Below are 23525 nucleotides of genomic sequence, written 5' to 3'. Positions count from 1 at the left end.
CTTCCAACCTGATTCTGTTTGCGAGCTCTGCGCAGTTACCAGCTCCAGATCATAAGGTGGCACGTTAATTACCCCCCCTTCTAATTTACCTTTATGCCGCGCGCAGTCCCCGCGAAGGTTTGTGGGGGTGTTCTTTCAAACCTAAACAACTTCAGATCTCGAGGGCGGAGGGAACAACAGCCACAGCTCTGTTGTTGCATCTCTGAAAGGATCCCACGAGTCAATTAAAAAGGAACCGTTGGCCACTTAAAACATAGTAATTACTTCTGTGAATGCTGCTAAATTAAATAAGTGTTATCCCCATGATTTTTTTTTTTTCAAGACTTTGGTTTCTTTTGAAAGAAAACATTTTGTTGCTTCTCAAGCGGATCTGTTTGCAACCAGCATGAGGAACCTGAAGTCATTTTTCTCGTACTTAAAACTTCCCGTCTCCCTGGAGACGTCCATCTCCCCAGCCGACGTCAGGGAGCAGGGAGGGGGCCTCGAGACAAGCGCCCAAGTGACCACAGCTTTCGGGTCACTTTCGCAGGTTTTCAAGCCTGCGCAGAAGGAGGGGACATGAGCAGAAATGTCTAGATCAGGGGTCCGCAGGCTCCAAGCAGCAGAGTAAGCCCAGCTCCCACCCCTCCTGCTCCCCCCATCCGCCCTTCTGCGCCTCTCTGACTTTTTCTTTATTGAGGTGAAGATCACATAACGTAAAAATTAGCCATTTTAAAGTGTATAATTCAGTGGCGTTTAGCACATTCACCATGTTGTGTAACCAACACCTCCGTCTAGTTTCAGAACATTTTCATCCCCCAGGAGCCCGGTGCCCATCAGTCGGTCGGTCAGTCCCCACCCTCTCCGCCCCCAGCCACTGCCCACGTGAATTCCGCCACTGCAGATTTGCCCATTTTGGACACTCTATAAATGGAGCCATACGGACGTGGCCTTTCGTGTCTGCTCCCCTCACTCAGCGCCGGGTTTTTCAGGCTCCTCCACGTTGTAGCGTGAGTCAGTGCTTCAGTCCTTTTGGAGGCTGAGTCGTTCTGCTGTGTGGAGCCACGATTGGTCTATCTGCTCATCTGCTCTCTCCCCCTTTGGGGGATTGTGGCTGACGCTGCCGTGAGCAGTCACCTGTCTGAGCCCCTGTTTTTAGTTCTTTCCGGTCAACACGTAGGAGTGGACTTGCTTTCCTGTTTGTCCTCCTTCTTGCTCTTCCTGTCCCTTCTCCAGGGACAGGAAGTTTTACCATCTCCTCGGGGCCTCAGGCCACCCTCTGCTGCATGTCCAGGTGGGGCTATCTTGGCACCAACTATCTCTTAGGACAGATCCCAAAGAGAGGCCCACACGAGACACACAGCTGGGGTCGCTCTTGTTCAGTCCCGTGACCTGCAGCCCCTTGAGTCCCGTGTTCATGACCTCAGCAGGCTGGTGTCCTACCTGCGATGACGTCATCGGGGACTTCAGGAAGCCTCCCCAGCGCCCGCCGGGCCCCCCGAGCCAGCCAGAGGGCCCAGGTGTGGGGGCACATTTCACAGCAGCCCAGATTCTGAGTCCTCCCAAGAATGGGATGTGTCTCCATTCCCGAGGCTACCGACACGAACTGGAGCGGTTCCAGAATGACTATTTCACCATCAGCCCTGGGTTGGGTGCCCAGTGTGACCGCTTCCTCACTGTCCCCAAACTTGTAGCGAATGGGCAGCTCCTTTCCCGGCCGTCCTAAAGCAGAACAGGCAGACGTGTCCCAGGTCGCTCATGGGACCGCCGTGAGACTCAGGGAGAAAGTGCACTGTGGGGTTTCCACAGGCTGGTTCCTGGAGCAGGCTGGGGTACGCGCATCCCTGGGCGCCTCTCACGCGGAGTGCTTGGGTCAGAGCCGAGGTGATGTCTCCCAGGCAGTGGGGGTAGGGGGCAGCCAAGTGGCTTCTGGGCCCCTTGGAGACCTCGGTTCCTATTCCGTCCCATGTCCCAGTGGTCCCTGAGCCTCACACACTGGGGACGCGCGTGCTACAGAGCTTGACACTGCATTGTTTCCTTCAGGTGACGGCGACATTGTAAATAATATGTATGAGCCTGACCCGGACCTGCTGGCTGGCGAGAGTGCCGAGGACGAGACCGAGGAGAGCATCATGTCCCCCATCCCCATGGGGCCGCCGTCCCCCTTCCCCACCAGCGAGGACTTCACCCCCAAGGAGGGCTCGCCGTACGAGGCCCCTGTCTACATTCCTGAGGACATTCCCATCCCTCCAGACTTTGAGCTCCGAGAGTCCTCCATCCCAGGGGCCGGCCTGGGGATCTGGGCCAAGAAGAAGATGGAAATCGGGGAGAGGTTTGGCCCTTACATGGTGGCGCCCCAGGCCACGTTGAAGGAGGCAGGCTTTGGATGGGAGGTGAGCATTCTCGTGTGAGCGTGATTGATCACGGCCATTTGTCTTGTGTTCCATCTATTTATAAAGCCGGGCTGAGCAGCCGCTGCCCGAGGCGGGAGGCTGGGTCCGTTCGAATGTTACATTTCTCAGGCTTATTTTGCCCTGGAGCTTGCATGACGCGACTCGGAAAACACCAGAGGTCCTCGTGGGCGCCCGTCAGCCCCCACAGGCCCGCCTGCTCTCTTCCCGGAAATGTGTCTTTAATGAGCTCATGTCTTAAAACACCCCATGCTTCCCGTCTGGATCTTAGGTGCTAAGGCTGCAATCTCGGCAAAACAGCGTAGATTAATGGAATGTCCCACAGCAAGAGTCTCTACTCCGGGGAAAGCCGCAGATGGGGTCCTAGATCCTGGGGTGAGCAGCATGGGCGGCTCATAGAGCTCGTCTGGTGGCTGTGCAGCCCAGGCCTCCTGTGCACACCAACGTCCAGGCCTCCTGTCCCCCGTGCCAGGTCAGCCAGCTCACTAAGAGGGGCCCCCACTGCCCAGATTCGTGGGGGCCTAAGTCTCATTCTGCCAGAGAGGAGCATCTTCTGGTTTAGATTCCCCTAAGGATTTGGGCCTGGCTCGACAGTCCGGGAGCCCGCGTACTGTCCGGAAAGGGGAGGCCTGTTAGGTGAGGGGATGCTGACCGCCCCAAAGGTGCCCCTCCTTCCAGCAGTGTCCTGCTCAGGCCACGAGGGATGCTGGGCCCCATTTTGGGGGTTTTCAAGGTGGTCTCACGAGGACCACAAGCCTGCAAGCATTTCCCCGCTGGTCTCGGCCTTTCTGCCGGCCCCACACTGCCAGTTTTCAGTGGTATTTTTGGCAGGGACCCTGCCTGTGTGGAAAGTTCAGATACAAACCCAGATTGCTTCTGGGTGTTTCACAACTCCCAAAGGGTTGCATGGAGGTCAGCTCTAGAAAGGGCGCACAGTTCAAAGAAGGGAGAGGACCCTGTGTGGCCGGGCAGCCGTGTCCCCTCACGTCAGGGCCCTGGGGAGTTAGGGTTGGGGGAGTCACCTCTCCCAACCTCTCGGTGGCTCTGGACCTGTCCCCACAGTGTTCAATGTTCTCTGCCGAGTGAGGGAAGAATTCAGGCCTTCTGTGCGCGCTCTCTCTCTCTCGGCTTTATGGTTTGTGAACGTTGTGCTTCATGCCTCCCTGGCTCCCTGGAGATTGCGACCCACAAGTGCAGGCCCTCCCTCCCTTTGGGAAGCTCCGGGTCCAGCATCCTTGAGCACCCCCCTGGGCCATGAGCACTTACAGCCCTCCCTAAGGCTCTCAGGGAGGCTGGGTGTGCTGACGCACATGTCGCTGGCAGAGGAGGCTGCCCACAGCCTGGCAGAGCTGAGGCCATCACGCCCTTCACCAGGAGACGAGGTGGCTGTGCCCCTACACACTGAGACTTTCCAGCAGGCGGAGGAGTCTGGTCCATGGTTGCAATGGGGTGTGGACCCCGGGGACACAGAAGCTCCCTGCCCGAAGCTTAAAGCCCCACGCTCTTCAGAGGGCTTTGTATGTTTAGCTGGGAGGAGGGTTGGCCAGATGACACCGGAATTCACCACAGTCCAAAACAGGGGGAGCTGCAGTTCAGCGAGCTGGGGAGCGTGAGCCGGGCGTGCACCTGCCGTCCCACAGTGGCAGACACAGCGTGTGCTGCTCGAGGTCAGGGCCCCCTTCAGGACAGACCGGCCCGGGGCCTGGGAGCAAGGTGAGGCAGGAAGCCAGGGCATCTGGAAACGCAGCCCTCGCGTGGGTGCCTGGGCCCTCTTTCCCGGCCTGTGGGGTCTTCCCTTATGGGACCAGGGAGAGCACTTTCAGACAACGGGACGGGTAACTGTTCTGAGGTGGCTTTGTGCAGACTCAGCCTGCCTGACCCTCCCTGCCTGGCTGTCTGGCAGAGGAACGTAAGGGTGTTTGTCTGATGAGCTCAGAAAGGTCTGGGCTGTTCAGTCAGTAGGGGCATCTGGATGTTGGACAGTGAACACACCCTCCAGGTGGCACGTTGGATGACCTTGAGGTGACTTTGTCCTTGCCTGCTCTGATACAAGTTTCTGTCTGCTCGTTTTTCTAAAGAAACGCTCCCTATCGCCGCCGCTCGGGGCCGGCCTGGTACAGGCTGTGGCTATTATCTGCCCCGTGCCTGTTGACTTTGCGATACTGGTCCTTCTCCACGGACGTGAGGGAGCGTTCTCGCTCCGCGTGCGCCTCCCGTTTCTGCAGCGGGCTTTGTTCCGAGGCCTGACCTGACAGCGCCTTTCATGCCAGCACTTGGAAATATTTGCCCTGAGTCCGACGTCCTCAAATAGTGTTCCAGACGCGCCCGACCGTATCTCGTCCGCCCTTGTTTTCCTTGCGAGCTCAGGCACCGATTACCCGCTCCGTGATCCGTTTTTGGGCTTGTGGCCGAAATCCGAGGGGCGGGGGCAGTTGTTTGCGTCCTTGCGATTGAGAGCCAATGACAGGTTTGGACGGGAAGCCGCCGCCTCCCACCGTGAAGGTGCGAGCGGGACGTGCCCCCAAACATTCAGGGCGAGCCCATTTCTGCCTGAAATAAGTCACGAGCTCGAGGAGGTTTCTTTGGCTCTATGGACCGCAGTTGGGATCCTTGGGGAAGAAAACCAATCGTCTTCCCTCATAAGCAGCCTTTCTGGAATTTCCCACATGGATCCTGAAACCGGTTCTTGTCGATTCTTGGTTTTTTTCCCGCCTTCCTCTAGGATGATGGGCGGCTCGGGAGAGAGAAGGGACGTGTGCCCCTTCAGATAGGCCCGTCCTTCCTTGGCTCTGTCTGCAGACAGCGCCTGAGGCGGGGAGCAGAAAACCCAGGCGCCAGAGCCCGGATCTTTCTGTGCTTCTGGACGGGAGAGGGGCCTCTAGTGAAGCCCGAGTGGCTAAAGCAGACAAGGCGGCCTGGGCACCCCACCGTCCTGTCCAGGCTCCTGCAAAGACGCTGTCCCTGGGCTGCAGTGAGCTCGGCCCAAAGCAGGTGGGAGACAAAGCAAACAGCTAGAGTCGTGCGCGCAAAGGCATCGTATCAGCAGGGCGAGCCGGGCCAGGCTGGGTACCGGCAGAGGCCGCCCAGGGACAGCAGACGAACCTGCATGATCTTACGCGGGTCCTGAATTTTACATGTGTAATTATTCACTCCCACTCTGGTAATTAAATCTTATAAAGCAGAATAATGTGGTTTTCCTACACTTTACATGGTATTCACTTACTAAAACAGAACAGGTAGTGACATTTTAGCAAAGATGACAGAGGAAATCGAGGAGGACCCAGTTTCATTCAGACTCCCAGAGGGATGGCCGGCATGGTTTTGTGGCCCGTTCCAGCTCCAGAGGGTGGTTTCTCCTGTTGGGTCAGATCCAGGAGTCGCACAGAGGGAGAAACCAGCGGGGTCTCCCATAGGCACGGGCAGGTGACCCCGGGAGGACTGGCTTAAAATCACTGTCAAAGAGACTACGCTTACTGTCATTTGGGGCACTGTGGGAACAATTTTCTTTCTACTCTGAGAACAAAATTCTTGTTCTGGGTCCTTCCATTCAAGTAAAATCCAAATGGTCTGGTTTCCTTTTCTCTTTCGTGGTGGACACAACATCTAACCAGCACACAGTTTCTGGGCCTCCACCACTCCAGCAAAGGCCCTAGCCTGGCACACTGGGGCCCACATGGATGACCCACGACCCTTGGGGTCAAGGTGGCGGGGGCATCCCTGTTTCATGCAGGAATTTTTCTTCAGCCAACGGGAACTCGGGGTGGCCGGGAGCTGAGCCGGCCCCTCCCACTGTTCACTCACTGTGGGTCCTTCCGCCCTCCCTGCGCTGACCGGCAGAGCCCCTCCCCCCCTCCTCCCATGTTGGCACCAGGAGCGCTCAGCGACTCCTCTGTGGGCACACCAGGAAGTGAGTCCCCGTCATTCTGGAAGAAGATACACCCCGTGTCTCTGTGTCCCTCCACACCCCAGGCCTGGCCCACCCTGTCTGGAGGGACAGGTGGGAGCGTGGGGTGTGTGGAAATGGCCCCCTGGGCTCCATCTCAAAGGGGGGTGGTCTGTCCCCGACCGAGGAGGATGCCCCAACTCCCAGCCCCCTCCTTCCAGACGCAGCGGCGGCTGAGGCAGCCACCACTCACGCTGCCCAGGATAAATCACCCCTGATTGCATTTTATTGCCCTGGGGTCTGAAAAACAATGATTTTGATCATTTGTGGAGTAAATCATGACATTTATCATCGTGCTGTTTATTTTGCTAATTAAGAGATGACTGCCAGTGACAGCCCTGAGGGAGGCCGGCTGTGGAAGCAGGCTCCTCAGAAGTGCCACCTGCCCCCTGGGCAGGGCCCTACAGCTGTGTACCCGGGGCTTGCGGCTACGGGGCCTGCAGGGTGGTGGGAATACTGTGCAGGACCCCCAGGGAAGGCGGAGGAGCAGTTTCACACTGAGAGTGTCTGTGCTCTGCTAGGCTCGCGGTTGAGCGCGTGCCTGACCCAGAAAGTCAGCATTGCCCAGCCTGTAACCTGCGCTCAGACATGATCTGTTGAATAAATGTGTCTGCCTCTGTTTAAGAAGCTGGTGGAAAATGTTAACGTGAATTGATGGGGTTTCAATTATCTGAAGAATTTACTCATGTGGATTACCTCATCCCCTTGGCTTTAGTTCCTGAATATTAATACACATGTTCGTTTATTCAGTCAACAAACAGTCTGTGTCTGGGCCCGGGCCTGTGGGAAGTTCCAGGATCACAGGGGAAACAATCTGAGGCCTCAGGCTGCCTTGATTCTCCGATGCTACAATTATGTGGTCCCTAAGCCTGCTCCTCTGGGGTCCCCGGGGCCCCCTGGGAGATTTTGGTGAGGGCCGGGACCCGCTGCCCCCACCTCTACTCCCCAGGGCTCCCCACCTCCAAGGACAGGAGGCATCTGTGTCTACCTGCCTGGGTTTGGCAGCTTTGGGGACCTGGATCAGTGAGTGGATGCTGAGTGACTGTGGGGACACCTCTCGTGTGAGTCCCGGCCCGATTTCTGAGCCAGAGTTTCCTGGAGAGAAGCTTCCAGGCTCTGGACTAATTCCAGGCTTTGGGCGTTAGAGGAAGCCCGAGGAACCAGCTCTTCCCTCCAGACCTGTGTCTTTCCTGCACCGAGAGCATCCCTTGATTAGGAGCTTCGGGCTCCTGCCCGCAGTTCTGAGTGGGTGGTCTCTCTTTTTTTTTAATTTAATTTTTATTGAGTTAATGATAGGCTACAATCTTGTGAAATTTCAGTTGTACATTATTATTTGTCAGTCGTGTTGTCGGTGCACCCCTTCACCCTTTGTGCCCACCCCCCACTGCCCCTTTCTCCTGGTAGCCACTAATCTGTTCTCTTTGTCTGCATTTTTAAATTCCTCATATGAGTGGAGTCATACAGAGATCGTCCTTCTCTATCTGGCTTATTTCACTTAACGTAATTCCCTCAAGGTCCATCCATGTTGTTGCGAATGGGACGATTTTATCCTTTTTTATGGCTGAGTAGTATTCCAATGTATATATATATACCACATCTTCTTTATCCAACATCAGTTGATGGGCACTTAGGTTGCTTCCATGTCTTGGCTATTGTAAATAATGCTGCGATGAACATTGGGGTGCACAGGACTTTTGGGATTGCTGACTTCAAGCTCTTTGGATAAATACCCAGTAGTGGGATGGCTGGATCGTATGGTATTTCTATTTTTAATTTTTTGAGGAATCCCCATACTGTTTTCCATAGTGGCCGCACCAGTTTGCATTCCCACCAGCAGTGTAGAGGGTTCCTTTTTCTCCACAACCTCTCCAACATTTGTTACTATTTGTTTTGGTTATTTTTGTCATTCTAAGGGGTGTAAGGTGGTATCTTAGTGGAGTTTTGATTTGCATTTCCTGAGTGGGTGGTCTCTAATCTCGAGGGTTGGGTCTGGGCTGTGGGTGAAGCCCATGGGGCGGGACGTCAGATGCGAGGCTCGCCTTCTCCACAGCCATAACGGCAGCAGGTTTGTGATGTTGCTCAGGAGCTGGACCAACACCCCTTCGTGTCCCGGGCTGGAGAGCCTGGGCCAGCTGTGTTGTGAGTCTGAGCTCAGGCTGGAGGGCACCTTTTGTGACCAAGCACTGGCCTCCCTCCTGGGCCAGGATTCCCTGGGCTCTTGGGAATCTGCTTCAGTCCCTTTTAGTCCCTCCTGCATGATGACCAAGGAATAAATCTCGGTCAATCTGGAGAGAGACATGTGGTCGACACGTCGCCATAAAGACCCTCGATGCATCCATGGCCCCCGCCAGAGTGAGCCGTTTTCCCCAGCACCCTGCCTGCTCTATTGACCTCCTGGGGCTGTGGGCTCCTGTCCAGCTGCAAGGGGCACCCACCACAGCCAGGCTTGGCCATGCCCAGGACATGAGCAGGTAGCCTTGTGGATCCAGGATTCAGGAAGGCATTGCTCATCTTCCAGGAGAGTCGCCAGCTGCTGGTCCGTACCCACGGTGTTCCACTTGGCCAGCAGCCTCTGTGGAAGCAGAGTCCGTGGGGCCGGCAGGCAGGGGCAGCTCCTCTGCACCCTGGAGCTGTCAGAGCCACAGGACCTCAAGCGCTTGCAGCCCCAGCCCGCCGGAAGGACAGCTTTTCCAGAAAGGAAAGCTTGACCGGGGAGCCTACTGGTGCTCCAGGTGACTGAGAAGCGAGTTCACCCAGGCTGGGGAGGGGGTGCCGAATTTGCAGAGAAAAATGTGAAACTTGGTCCTTGAATGTCAGCACTGTTCTTCAGATTTGTCCCGGGGTTCTGAGCCCACTTTGGAATCTCCCGGAGTGTTAGCAGTGCAGGTGCCTGGGCCCCAACCCACGAACGTCAGGCTCTGGCCAGAGAGAGGGACCAACCGTCCCTGTCTCCCACGACTGTTCTGCTTTAGAAGCAAAAGTACCGACAGACCTGTCTGGGGGCTGAGTTTGTGAAAGCTCAAGAAATCTGAACGTGCATCTGGGGTCGAAGCAGCCGCTCTGGAGACAGGAGAAGGGAGAATCCTCCCGACTTCCAGCAGCTGCGGGAGGGCTGACGGAGCCGAGGTTTTCTGAAACGACCACCACCCCCTTTTCCAGCATGTTCTGTCCACTATGGAGTCCAGAGAGGCGTGAGAGGGACAATTTGGGATGGGCCGTTGGGGGCGTTCGGTTACTCGGCAGACGGTGCTGCTGCGTGATCAGCTCGTCCTGGGAGCTGCCCCAGTGGCCCTGTGCCATGTCTGTGCTCCATGCCGCACATGCACACCCTGGCTGCACTCTCTCTTCCACGTGCATCCCCGTGCAAGAATCACACTCCAGCCTCTGCTGTGTGTCCTTCACCCTGGAGTTGATGGCCCTGTGCTCTTGGTGGAGTGCCCAGGGGATGGGGAGGGCACTCATTGTTATTTAGCCCCTAGACTGTCCTACTGTGTTTTATTCTTGTAGTTCTGACAGTGGGGGAAAGAGCTGAGGCCCCTGCCGGTGTGGGGAAGGGAAGCCGGGGCGTCTAGACTGTAAGAGTTGATCTGTGGTTTCCTACTGGTCTGATAGCCGCATGGGTTAGGGCTTGGCGTTCTCGGTCCCAAATCTTGGACGTGCACTCGGGACCATCCTGCCAGCATCCCTCCCCCGCCCCCCGCCGGGACTGGAGTCTCAGGATCTCTCTTTGCTTTGCCCTCCTCTGCCCGGCTGGCTGAGTCACCCCAACGCGGCTCACTCTCCGTCTGGGTTGCCTGGAGTTTTACTTTTGGCCTAGAAACATCGTGGGGCTTTTTCCCCCCCTAATGATTTTCTGAATGCGTTTGGGAGGCATAACAGACATTCGGAGGGGGCCCCAAATCGTAAGCGTGTGGCTCAGTGGATGTTCACACCCCGTGGAAACAACACCTGGGCAAGAATGTGTCTGGGCACCTCCTCCCAGGCCGTCAACTAGGCATCTGGATTGGAGGCGGGAGGCTGTCCCGTGGGAGCAGAGCCTCACTGGAGGCGGTCTGGGCGTGCTTACACAGAGGGGCTGCTGACGGAGAAGCCCACAGCTGTCTCGCTTCTGCGGGAACCACTCAGCACAGTAAAGGAACGAGATTGCAAGCCCTCTGCCGTCTCCCCCAAGCACCGTGACATCAGGTCCAGACGTTTTTAGCCCAAGAATGCCATGAAGTCCTGCACTATCTTAGGCCCAGCTCCGAGGCGCGGGTATATAAGGAATTTTAGAAAAAAGGATAGAGAATGACTAAGAATACCTCCTGATGGTTCTCCTTCATTTCCTTAAGGGGTAATAACTCAGCCACAAGCCAGCAGAGGGTACTTTCTTTAAATAGAGCATTCTGATTCACAGGCGAAAAAGGAAATAAATATTTTCTTTTCATATTCGAGAGACGTCCATGAATACCTACTTCTTAAATGGTATTCTACCCTCCGCATCACACATACACACACGCACACACGCACAAACACACATGCCAGTGACAACCAGACCCACCCTTACCCCGGAGCGGGTTGCTTATGAACCAGAGATGTGGAAAACAGCATCGGGCTATCAGAAGGAGGATGAGCAGGAGGGAGGATGGCTGCTTCTCAGGGTGGCAGCTCAGCTCTTCCGTTGGCTCCTGCGACTGCCTGCGAGGACAGGGCTCTCTGTCACCTCCCTCCTCTGCCCTCCCTCCTTCCTTCTTTCCTCCTCCCTCCCTCCTTTCTCTCTTTAAGGAAAATAGGATTTACACCTAAGGAACTATGACAAAGGCACCTGGTGTCTCTGTGCTGGGCAGGACTGGCGAAGTCAGGGCCAGGGCAGGCTGGCCAAGGAGTATGGACAAGAGGAAAGGCCTGGCGTTAACTGGGCACCTACTGTGTGCTGACGTTAACTGGATTCCTACTGTGCGCCACACACAGTCCACCCGTGGCTCTTTCTACTCCATGGTCCCCATTCTGCCGTTTGTGAATGGGTCCCATGCCCCAGCCCCGTGGACGCAGCAGGGCCTGGCAGGACGTTAGAGCTCACCCTTGGGTGCTACTTACAATAGAGAATTCTCCCGACCCCAGAGAGAGACGTTACTGTGCTGAAGTCAGGGTTTTTGTTTTTGTTTTTTATAAGATTTTATTTTTTTCCTTTTTCTCCCCAAAGCCCCCCGGTACATAGTTGTATATTCTTAGTTGCGGGTCCTTCTAGTTGTGGCATGTGGGACGCTGCCTCAACATGGCCTGATGAGCCGTGACGGCCTGGGAGGAGGTGCCTAGGTTCTCGCCCAGGATTGGAACCGGTGAAACCCTGGGCTGCCGCAGCGGAGCGCATGAACTTAACCACTCTGCCACGGGGCCGGCCCCTGAAGTCAGGGTTTTGTGGTGGCCCCAAGGTGCCCAAGGCCCGCCTCAGGGAGAGATGGGTTCAGGCAGGAAGCACCCAGGCCCCTGGCCCAGGCGGCCACCCTGGGAGGCACAAAGTTGAGACCTTCCCACCAAGTCCAAGGGAGAATGGTTTCCACCTGCTCACCTTGGCCTTGGGTCCCATGGAGCTGCCCCGGGGCACATTCGAAATGCAGCTTCAGGTCCCCGCCCCCACCTACTGAATTAGAATTCCTGGCAGGGGTCGGGGTGGGGTCCCAGGAATCTGCATTCTGATTTCAGTGGAAGACTGGGCACTTGGAGGACCGGCTCTGGGGTGGAAGCTTACCTTCAGTTTCCTGCCCCCGCCTCCGGGCCCCTCCTCTCCCCTCCCTGGGAGCCCAGAGACATTTCCCTGCAGGTGGGACCCACAGGGAGCAGCAGGGCCTTCCTGAACGCAGGCATTGTCAGGGGCAGGTGGAGAGAACTGGAAAGGGGGAGGGGGCGCAACCGAGAAGGCTGTCCCCATGGGGAGGGGGAAAAGGTGGAGCTGAGGGTGGCAAGAGCAGCCTGGCCGCCCCACTGTCGTCCCGCTGGAGCTCGGGAGCAGAGGAGGCTAGGCCAGGGACTCCTGAAGGCTCTAACCCCCCATACGGCTGGACGTCAGCACTGCTGTCCTCGGGTGGGTGGCCCCTGGAGACTGACCAGCCGTGTGACCCCTCCCTGCGGGCTGGCGGTGACGGCTGAGGTCAGGCGGTGTCCCAGGCACCGATTGTCATGCCTGGAAACCGCTCAATGCATCACCACTTCTCCCCCTCGCTGTGCCGGGGGCACCCTGAGCCCCAGAGAAGGAGGGGTCACACAGGGTCACTTGGCAGGTTGGTGCAAAGGGAGCCACCAGACTTGGGACCCTAGGAGCATCTTTCTGCTGTGTGCCCCTGCAGTCCCTGAGCAGATGCTTGCTGAGAGCAGGGACCAGGCAGGCCCCAGAGCCCCCCGTGCCCCCTAGGCATCCACCCTCCGCTGACATGTCCTGTGTGGGTGGTGGCCTGGCCTTCAGCTCCTCCAGGGGAACGGGGAAGATAAGGCGTGGAGCGACACAGACGTGGAACTCGGCCTCCTCTGTCTGCGCCCTCAGTGCCATCCCAGCGTGGCTGGCGCTCTGTGTAGCCTGTGCGGCTGGCTGGCCCCTGCTCTGGGCTGATCCTGCCTACCAGCGGCAGGAAGCGCATGGTGGGCACCCACCTGCTGAGACTGAGCATCTGCAAGACCGGTCATTTATATGGAAATATTTCTATTTTGAGTACTTTCCCAGCAGCAAGCCCAGCCTGGCAGAACGGCCAGGAGGGCGGCCCCTCCTGAGGGCTGGCAGCTACTGGCCAGGCGGCTCCCTAGGGACCCCAGCCTGGCCTTGGCCATCCCGCCTCCAGCCCCTCCATGGGCCTCCCTCCCACTGGGACGGACAAGAGTCCCAGCATTGCAGGCCATAAAAGGTCTCCCCGGGTCATGGGACAAGGGCGTGAAGCTCCAGGCCAGGCCTCGCCTGCTTATCAGGGCTTCTCTCAAGTTGGGAATTTTTGTGGGCTGGTCACCCCCGGGTTAGGAATGTGTTCTCAGCGTGTCACAGGCCACCTCAGCCCCAGCCAAAAACGAGGGTCACGCAGCTGCTCACAGGCCCGCTGAGGGGCAGTGGCCACTGAAGGGTCTCCCTGCCCGCAGCCCTTTCCTGCTCTGCTGGGGGCTGGCCCAGGGCACCGTGCACCCTCTCAGGTCCCCCCCCGGCACTGATCAAGGGGCTGGGTCAGCCCAGGGCGGCCTCTCCAGGACAAGAGAGGTTAACCTGGGTGTGTGGCACAGGCCCTTCGGGGAATGGCTGAAAGCCATGTCCTTGCACGCCATCACGGGTGTGTTCCACATGGCCCCTACCCTGCCATTCTAGTTGTTTAGAACATAGTGAATGAAATGGCCTGAAGGTGACTTTTTAAATCAGCCAACAGCGTGCACGCTGGTATATCTGGTGGTGTCTCCTCCTCTGAAAAGGGAGATGCTAAGACCAGGGTGGTCAAATCTTATCGTCACAGGAGCCAGAGCGTTGGTCCCTGCTCACCTGTGTGCCCGGCCTCTGGGCAGGATGGCGCCTGACCCCGGCCACCTGTGACATACACGTGTGACTGTGTTTCCTGGGGAGTTGGCCTGAAGAATGGGGCTGCCTCCGTCGGTGGTGCCCCAGGGGCAATCGTGGGTCCAGCCTTGTCCTTCTGTCCCACCTGCAGCCCCCGCCTGGCGGGCTGGCCAGCCAGGGCAGGCGCAGGGATTACCAGCCCCAAGCCGGGCGCGGGAGCCACCTTTGTCTGGCTTTCAGACTGCGTTTCTTCCTTCTGGGTTAATGCCCAGTTTAATTGCACATCCCATTGTGTCATCCCTGTTCAATCGTGTTCAAAAATACCTACATCCACTCCTTTCCCATTTAGATCTTTCTGAAGCCCATTCTGGCTTATCAGCACAGTCATTTCACAAGCGGAGCTAAGATTTCTGCCATTTAGGCCCCAGGCATTGTCTGTCCCTGCGGCAGCTAAGATAAACCCTCACCCAGAACAAAGTCGCAGTGACCTTTTACAAGTAGAGTGGCCTTGTTTCCCTCTAGACTAATTTATCAGCCTTCCTTTCAGCCTGGCGCTCAGCGGAGGCCCCGAGAGCCCTGCCAAGCACGGGCGGACGCGGATTAGGAGGGCTGGCTGGGTCCTCGTTCCATGCACACCTTGGGGTCCGCGGGGTGGGAACTGAACGGGCTCACCCGGGAGGCACAGCCAGGTGTTGGCCAAAGAGGGTGGGGGCCTGCAGATAGACGAGCCCCCTCCTGGCCTCCTTCGGGGCCAGAATGAAACCTTAGTGCCAAGGGTGAGCCAGACTGGAGATGAATACAAATACTGATAATGAAACGGCCTACAGGCCCCGGAGCCCCCCAGAGGGGCCTCAGATCCCAGAAGACAGCTCACGGGTTTGCCCTACAGAGCCCCTGGCCAGCTCTGCCCTCCCCTCCTGCCCCGTCCTGGAACCAGGGTCCCTCATCAGGAAGCAGGGAGGAGAGGCAACTCCTAGGCCAGACCTCATGCAAGTCAACACAAGAGCACGTTTCTAGAAGGTTCCAATTGCTCTGGCTGTTGGAGCTTGGTTCATGCTGGAACATCCCACAGAGTGGACATTTAATAAGCCTCATGTGCAAAAAGAAGCATTGGGAGCCAAGAAGCATGTGAATGGCCTCAGGTGTGCCCCTTCTCGTGGCCAGATGAACTGGCTGGGCCCCAGGAGCACTCCAGGGCCCTCCGGTTGAGCAGAGAGCCAGAAGACACCCCCCTGCTGGCCCTCCATGGCTGCCCATGCTGCCACCGCCCTGCGCTGTCCTCTCAGGGGACCACGGTGGGCCCTTTCTCAAGTCTGAGCTGTCAGAGGTGACTCTAACCCTTGGTGCTCACCTTGCATCCTCTCTCTCTCTTCCTGGGAAATTTGGAAGTTCTGGGCCTCCCAGGTTCAGCAGGGGAATGAGCTCTCGTGTCTCCTTGGGGCACACAGCAGACCGTCGGGTGTCAGACTGCCCCCCGAATTAAAGATGGGGCCATCTTGAGTTTATCTCTTCACCGAGGTTGACGGCTCATCTCTGTCTTTCCAGCAGGGTGACCTCACAGTGACCACTGCCCAGCCTCTGAGGGGTCCCTTTGTTGCCAGCCGCACAACCAGACATCCCCAGGGGGCCTCATTTTTAGGGAAAGTGAGCCAGGCCTGCTCTTCACAGCACATGAGTCAGAGCCTCGAGAGGAGAGCCGGGGGGCCTGGCCCAGCCCGGATCCATCAGGGCCCTGTGTCACGGGCTTCCCTTTAGACTCGAGGTAAACTACGAAGTGACCTTGGAGGCGTCCATGGGATCTGAAGGATGAGCTTGGGTCTCCCTGACATTCTCGCTGAAGATGCCGCCTGCAGGCTTCAGCACAGACTTTCAGTCCTGACCCCATGGTGGGGGAGAAAGGGCAGGAGATGAGCGAGGGGGCAGTGGAGAGGGGGTAAGAGGGCGACGTGGGGGGACTACAAGCTGTAGATCCGGGGTCACGCCCCAAGCCCGAATGACGACTCCAGGAATGCAGCTGCCCTGGGTGACTGCGTGTCTCTGGGAGCTGGGTGACATGGGGCTCTGCGCCGCGGGGAGTGGAAGCCGCATTTCCTTCGTTTGAGGAGGGGGATGGAAAAGGGGTCTGTTGTGCATTTCCATAAAAGTCTTCAAACTCCGTGAATATTATAGGAGCGGCCATGCTGAAAAAATCTATTCCCTTTGTCTGTCAAGTTTGCGTTGTCGTGGGGGCTTCCTTTCATCCAGCTGACTTGGAAGCTCGTCCAGGGATGGGGGTGTGTGCAGACCAGCGAGTGAGAGGCCCACCTCCTCGCTTCACGGAATTGGCCTCAGATTCAGGAGTTCAGCCCAGCCTGGGACCCAGCCTCCGCCCTCCGCCCCGTTGGAGGGACCCAGTGGCCGGCTAAGCTCCAGGCCGCCGGGTGTCTCAGCACCTCCTGCCCCACCCAAGTCGGCAGTCCTTGGGGAGTAGCCCCTGACGAGATCTGGACTCCATCATCGTGTCAGAGGCTGCTGGTCGGCACTGAGGATGTGGGATAGCTACTTGGAGCAGCTGGCCCCAGAAGGTCCTCTCAGGACCCGAGGGTGTTAGTCTCTGCTAGTTCCCAACTCCCTGGCATCAGCCACAGACCCACGGCCAGAAAATGAGCTGTGGGCCGGCCCAGTGGTGCAGCGGTTAAGTGCGCATGTTGTGCTTCGGCGGCCCGGGGTTTGCCGTTTCGGATCCCGGGTGGGGACATGGCACCGCTCATCAAGCCATGCTGTGGTAGGCGTCCCACATATAAAGTAGAGGAAGATGGGCATGGATGTGAGCTCAGGGCCAGTCTTCTTCAGCAAAAAGAGGAGGATTGGCAGCAGTTAGCTCAGGGCTAATCTTCCTCAAAAAGAAAGAAAAGAAAATGAGCCGTGTTTGGAGATATGTGGCCCATTCACAGCCCGAAAGAAGACACCAGAATCCTCGACTCTTTGGGGTTCGTCTGTCTTGGATTGACTCCCTTGTTCAACCCTACTTGGAATTTAAAGTCGGTTAAAGATAGGGTAACCCAAAACAGTGGCCTGTCAGACCCAGGGGGCCACTGACTCGGGGCTCCCACTCCCCACCGAAGGCTACACATTTGGTACAGCCCCTTCCAGCACCCCAGGCAGGTCCTCTTCCCTGGATGCTGGAGGCAAATTCTTTAGCTGCAGCCGACTAGGATCAAGAACGCCCTGCTCCCAGCATGGCATCTCCCACCCTCTTTTGCGTCTGCCCATTGTGGGTCGTTTCCGGGATCCGATGAGCTGATGTGCTAATTGCAGAGGATCCCGCCTCAGTGGGGCCGGGAGTCGAGCTGTCGAGCGCGGGTCCAGCTCCGGAGTCTCCTCACTTTGCGGCATCTCTTCACTTCCCCCGCTTCCAGTAAGCGATGCGTCCCTCCCGTGGGGAGATGCTGGGAGAATCCAGAAGACTTGGGAGATGCTGAGAAGGCTGCCCTGCTGGTTCCCTGGCACCGTGGGAGTCAGGGTTCAGCTCCTGGATCCTCGATCTTAAAGTGCCTTCAAAGTTCTAGGAAAACAAAGACCTAATATGTCGGGCCTTCCGCACGTGCATCGTCAGGACGCCCCCCCCACCCCATGAATGCAGAGCAGACGAGGGGCAGGATGGCCATTCTAGCCTTCCTTCGTTTGTTCCTTTTAAGCATCAGAGAGTTTTACGAGGTTTTCTAAGATCAACTTACAGGTTATTAAGATATTCGTGTCACAGAGGCGGGGACGCTGTGCTGAGGAAGAGGAGATGGCTCGGGCTCATGAAATTCAGCTGAGCCCTGAGCAAGGTGTCCCCATCTGTGGGCCTCGCTTTCCCCACTTGTTAAGCAAGGGGATGGAAACGAATGATCCTGAAGGCACCGCCCACCTCTAGCCGGTCAGTCCTCGGCGGCGCCTCCCGAGCCCTCGGCCGCAGTCTCTCCCACACGGAGCTGTGTTCTCCTGGACGGGCATCCTTGTCTCCGGTGAGCTAACCGCCCTGAGGTCACCGAGATGAAGTGGAGCTAATGCACCCCGGGCCCCCGTGGCATCCTCTTGGCTGACGGGGAAAAGCCGCTCTTGGGAGCTGTGCTCCTGGTTTGTCCACAGTTTTTCCCGGGACTCACACAGAACGGGGAGCGCCTTGGGCCTCAGCACTGACCCTCAGACGCTGGATTCAGTGAAGGATGAGGCACCTAGAAGAAACAGGCTCATGCCAAAACAGTCCCGGTGAGTTCTTGCTCTACAGCGATTTTCAAATCAACCGATTTGAGGGGAAAAAGTCAGCTAACGGATAAGGAAAAGTATTGAGATTCAGCGCAGGTGACAGTAGGAAGATGGCTCCTGCTTCCGAAGTTGTGGCCTGGCACTGGCCCCTAGGGCAAAGCACCAGAGACCGGTGGCCTGACCCAGACGTTGATTCTCTCCCAGGCTGGAAACCGGAGGTCCCAGCTCCCTCCAGACTTCGGGTTTGGCTGAAATCTTCGTCTTGTAGACGTGTCACCCCAAGATTTCTGCCATCATCTTCATACAGCACTCTCCTCGTGTGCGCATCACGTTGCTTTCTGTAAGGACACCCGTCAGGCTGGATTCGTCACCCAGGAGGACCTCATCTTAACTAACGACATTGCAATGACCGTATTCCACCTTAGGTCACATTCAGAGGTCCTGGGGCTTGGCATTTCAACCTATGGATTTGAGGAGACACAATTCAACCCATAACACACCCCTTAGAGATCAGGCACCTGGGCCAGGACATTCCCAGGTGCCATCGGTGACAGAAGACGGTGCACCGTGCTCCTGGCTGTCCCTGCATGGACTGCTGGTGCCAAGACCTCCTGGCCGGGTCTCCTCCTGGGACACCAAGAGGAGCCGTGTGTGGACTGGGAGGGTGGGGAGTAGAGACCCGGGACACCTTTAGTTAGTGGCAGCCATGCTAACCCGTCTAACAGTGAGAAACTTCGGGTCAGTGTTCTTAGCCAATTCCAACATTCTCCATTTGAAGATAATAGCAGTGAGACAAACATCGGAATTGGCTTGGCCACTCACAGACACCCCCTTCATGCTCTGCACACGCTGCCCTGTCTGCACACGTGTGGATGTGTGTGCACGCACATGGTGAACACACAACGGAAAACACTCCAGTGAATGTCGATTCCACCTGCTCTCTGCAGGCCTTTGAAAACTTTTCTTCAAGCAGAAGAAATTGGTTTTGGGGTGAAAAGGTGTAGTGTCAACACTTCAGAGGGATGTGGTTGCACGACCAAAGCAGTTAAAGATCCCAAACCAACCGCTCCAGCTCCGGGCAGTCGGCTCCAGAAGAAACCTGACGGGACAGACCCTCCGAAACGCCAGGAGCATCTGGACTCCTTCGGAATCACCCGTCCCGAGAAAGCAGACTGCTCCCTTTCAGATCCGGTGTGTGGGGGGCATCAAAGGCGTGCTCCTCTTCCGGCCTTGCTTCTCAATTTTCTGTGCGACTCTGGAAGGGTGCAGACCAGCCCGTGGGATGCCTGAGCCTCCGCCTTCGCTCTGCCTGACCCGGGTGCCCTGACCCCGGCATCGGGGGCGCGCCCCCCGGAAGGCCCTCCGGAGTCCAGCTCAAAAGGAAAGGGTTAAAATGGGCGAGGGGCAGGCAGGGAGTGGAAAGGGACAGAGGCCCAGCGGTTGGCTAATTGGAGAGCAGGACCGGCTTGGGGGGAGGCTGCGCGCCCAGACAATGTCCTCCCGAGCTGGGAGCTGGGAAGGCCCGGCGGGATTGTTATCGAATTAGTTGAAGTCAGAACCCCCCTGAATGAGGTAAAGAAGGGAAGGGGAAGTGGGGGCCCCATTCACTGCCCGTGAAAAGGCCCTGCTTCCTTCCTGGGGCAGGGGGGCTGGCTCACTTTTGTTTGGCTGGGGATATACTTACCTACAGCCCGTAACAGGAGGAGGACGGGAAAATGGGGCGTTGAAAGTAATCCCCAGTGTGGCCGTGGGGTGGCAGGGACACAGGCGTGGAGCACACACCAGGAGCACTGCCCAGGGCTGCATCCCCACTCCCCCATTTCCCAGGGGGCTGTGTCACTCCTTCATCAGAGCTTGCCCACCAGGAGGGCTGACCCCCGATCTGCCGTCAGGTCATTCGCTTTATCTATCTCCACCTAAAATTTGGAGATGTAATATGTGCTTATGTGGCCAATTCTGTATGAAGGAAATATATCTTAATAGTTGAACTAGAGAACATTATCGGAAGTAGAATAGATCAGCCAGAAACCTGACTGGCCAAAAAAAAAAAAAAAGCAGAGGGAAAATACAGATTACATAAAAAATAAATACTTAACAAACTGCCAAACTGCCAAGCTCAGTAAATATTTGTTGAATTCGTACATTAATTAATTTTCCAGATGAGATTTTCCTAATCCATTTTTTAAAGGAAACAAGGATTAAGGACAAGGCGGAATCTGATTATTAGGCTGGCCCGGAGGAGATGAAAGGAGCGCGGTGTGTGGGGTTTGGGGGCCATGGCCTCGATTTGCTGTTCAAAGTCCACCCGCAGGGCGGGCGCCGTGCCCCTCGCCACATCCCACCCCCGGGGCACATGCAGCATGTGCTGGATTTAGGGGCCAGACTCTCCACATCTGGATGGTCACCCCTCTCGTGGGCATCCCAAAGCCACGGGGATTCAAAGGCCATGACCCCAGGCTTTCGCATAGGGTGGCAGGGAGGTGCATGCCCCACACCCCCTGCCTGGTCCAGCTCTGCCCTCACCAGCTGCTTAGTGGTCGTTGAGCCCTGAGTCAGGACCGGGTAACAGCGCCCCATCTCGTCCCCATTACCCACGGCCCGAGGTGGCACCGTGGTCCTGGTTTTCCTAGCAAGGGCACTTGTCGGGCTCACTGAGCTGGTGCGTGGTGGCCTTCAAGAGCCCACTGACCACACTGACCAGGGCCCGGCACGCCCCTCTCCTGTGGGCCACTCTCCACGGGGCTGTCGTGAGAACGTGAGGAGGTCCCATTGTGCAAACTGCCTGGCGAGTGAGCATCCGAAATGGAAGGGGGCTTTGCTGGCGCCGTGGTTTTGTTTCGGGGTGTCATTGGGGAGTCTGGCTCTGCCACTGCCTGCTGGGGGCCGCATGTCCCTCTGTCCGCACAGGCCGGGGTTCAGTCCTGCCAGGTGCCCTGGCGGGAGCAAAGCCTGTGTAGACAGCGAGTCCTGGGCACTTTCGAGGTGTCGTGGGGCAAAGCGTTGCATTCCCTGTTCTGAAACCTTTGAGAGCCGCTCAGTAGCGAGAGGTGGCAGAGCTCCGAGCATTTCAATCGATGGTCTGTGATTTTACCGTGTAGATTTATCCAGATGTTGGAGGGAGAATGTGCGTGCGTGCGTGCGTGCGGGGCCGAGGAGGGGCCGTTTCCAAGAGAGACCAGGCGCAGGTCTGCGTCCTTGGGGAGGAGCGAGCACACATTTCTTTGCAGGGGGAGTCTCCTTCGGGGCACCCGAGCGTCCCATGGGCGTGTTGGGCGTGGGGAGGCAGATGACCTCCTGGCCGAGCAGCCGGTGCGAGACCGCGGGGCGGAGACCTGAGTGTTTTCTGAAATGGCAGGTGTACAATTTACTTTTTCTGCGAACCGTAAATCTGTTTCCTCAGCAGAAGTAAGGTAATTACTCCCGGGAGGCGAAGCGACTGGAGCAGGGGAATAGGCCCCGGGGCCGGATGAGAGAACACGCCTTCACAAGGGCCTCCAGGAACCGTGTGCTGCTGAGGGAACTTGAGGCACATTCTGGTCTCACGCGAGCCCCAGTCCCAGACGAGGAGGAAGAAGGGAAGATGCAGAGTCTCCTTGCTGGGGCTCCTCTGGTCCAAGGAGCCAGGCCAGCACACCAGGACCCAAGGACCCGTCTGGGAGCCTGAGCAGCCCACAGGGTGCACAGAGGGGATCCACGCCACCTGCGTGTCCCCTGAGTGCCTGCTTCCAGGCCAGCGGATCGCAAAGGAGAGGAAATGGCCCAAGGCTGGAGGCAGACCTGGAAGGATGGTCACGGCGGAGGAGGCCTCCAGGCGGTGGACGTGTCCGCATGGGGGCCCGTGTGCCAGCCCGGCCAGCTTATAGTCTCCAAAAGAACTGCCCAGAGAGAGCTGGAGCCCGCACGGTTTATCCTCATTTTATGACTTGGAAAGAAATTCGCAACTACAAAAGGCAAGGTCATTTGATTAATTCCACCACGCCAAGTGTCCCTACTGAGCAACTTCTCCGGACGCAGGGGCCCAACCGGGTTCCTTTCTAACAGCGAGTTTTACGATCTCGGTGCCGCTGGTGTCCGCTCATGGCAAAGACGCGCCAAGTTTTGCTTCCCGGTGAGGCCGGTGTGTTTCCATCGACAGTTTCAAAGAGGAAGCACAATCTGAGTGTCACTCCAGCTGCTGAGCAGGCGCTCGGGCAGGAGATACGCTGTTTGCAGGGTCGCCCTCAGCCTCAGCTGCAGTTTGTTCCGCAGGCAGCAGCAGCTGGAGGTCCCTCTGCCCGGTGCTCTGGCCTCACGGCGGGGTGGTCCCGAGACCCATGCTGCAGCCCTAGATTGGAACCCCGGCTCTGCCATCCGTTAGCTTGGGGGCCCTGGAAATGTTACCCCGGCCCGCCGTGCCTCGGTGTGCCAGTCTGGGAAGCGGTACCAGCCCCTCGGGCTGTTGCCATGATTGAGTGACACTGCCGGGTAACGGCCACCAGGGCCTGCCCAGTGTGCTGTGCTCGGATGGCCGGCTTCTTCTCAGTGCCTCAAATGTCTTTGCTCTCTGCCATGACCAGGTGCCCACAGGGAGCCAGCCAGGCCTGCAGGCTCCCACGGGCCCAGGTGCCGGCTGAGTCCGGTCCGCCCTGCCATGGTACCCGATCCCTCTAGAGATCTACGCGTGTGCGTCCCTTGCCCCTCAGCCAGCACCAGGAGCGGAACCTGTGCTGAGCAACTGGCCCCTCTAAGGGAGGATCTAGGCGGTGACGCCATCAGCGGGCTCCGGACCAGGCTGGTGGGCTCATTGGCGTAGTCTCTGGCCTGCATGGCCTGTTCTTTATTCAGACAATCTAATCTGAAGTCTGGGTTTGGGGCCCCTCACGTTTGTCCTGAGGCTGCAGTGGATGTTCTAGGAGACGCCAGGTGAGAGCTGGGGAGAGCGAATGAGAGACTTTCTGCCACGCTGTGCCCCTTCCTGCCTTCCTCTGTCTTCTGTCTTCTGTCCAGCACTGAATAGGGATGAGCATGGGATCCACCCGCTGGATGGCCAGGCGGGTTGCAGGCCCTTGAGATAAAGCTCCAGCCCCCATCCAAACCTGGGGCCTGTGACAAGGCCAGGAGGCAGGAGAGGGGGATCAGAGAGCACGAGGGGACACAGCAGTCCTGGGCCTGCTGGACACCGCTGTGGGTTCCCCCCAGGACCCCGCGTTGGGGTGGAAGGTCTTGGCGAGCAGAAGGGGAAGCTGGCGTGGTCTCTCACAGCCCCGGCTCTCCTCCACGTGAACTGGCATTGATGTTCTTACGCGTGCGAGGGTCGTCATTTCCGCGGTCAGAGTGCTGACTTATTCCAGCACCCCTGCACCCACCGTCTGCTTGGACGTAACTCTGGGACTCGGGCTGACAAGGGTCTTGGGAATTCTGAGCAAACTCAAAAGGAACATTCTGTGCTACGGCCGCTGGGGTAGGGCAGACATCAGACGGC

At 57.5% G+C, this 23525-nt stretch overlaps 1 protein-coding gene across 11 annotated transcripts in view; it reads left to right on the top strand.

The window, feature by feature from the left end:
• PRDM16 (PR/SET domain 16) overlaps window positions 1-23525 on the top strand; it is a 347520-nt gene that overhangs the window by 112491 nt on the left and 211504 nt on the right. For 8 of the 11 annotated variants that reach the window (XM_070604854.1, XM_070604818.1, XM_070604796.1 and 5 more), the window contains exon 2: window positions 2023-2372. The exons of the other annotated variants lie outside the window; for them this stretch is intronic. In XM_070604854.1, coding sequence (XP_070460955.1) covers window positions 2023-2372 — 350 coding nt within the window. The remainder of the gene's footprint in view (window positions 1-2022; window positions 2373-23525) is intronic. 11 annotated transcript variants of the gene reach the window in all.

This window comes from Equus przewalskii, chromosome 2, assembly GCF_037783145.1.
Source record: "Equus przewalskii isolate Varuska chromosome 2, EquPr2, whole genome shotgun sequence".
In the NCBI taxonomy this organism is placed as follows: domain Eukaryota; kingdom Metazoa; phylum Chordata; class Mammalia; order Perissodactyla; family Equidae; genus Equus; species Equus przewalskii.
This window is presented reverse-complemented; position numbering and strand designations above follow the sequence as displayed.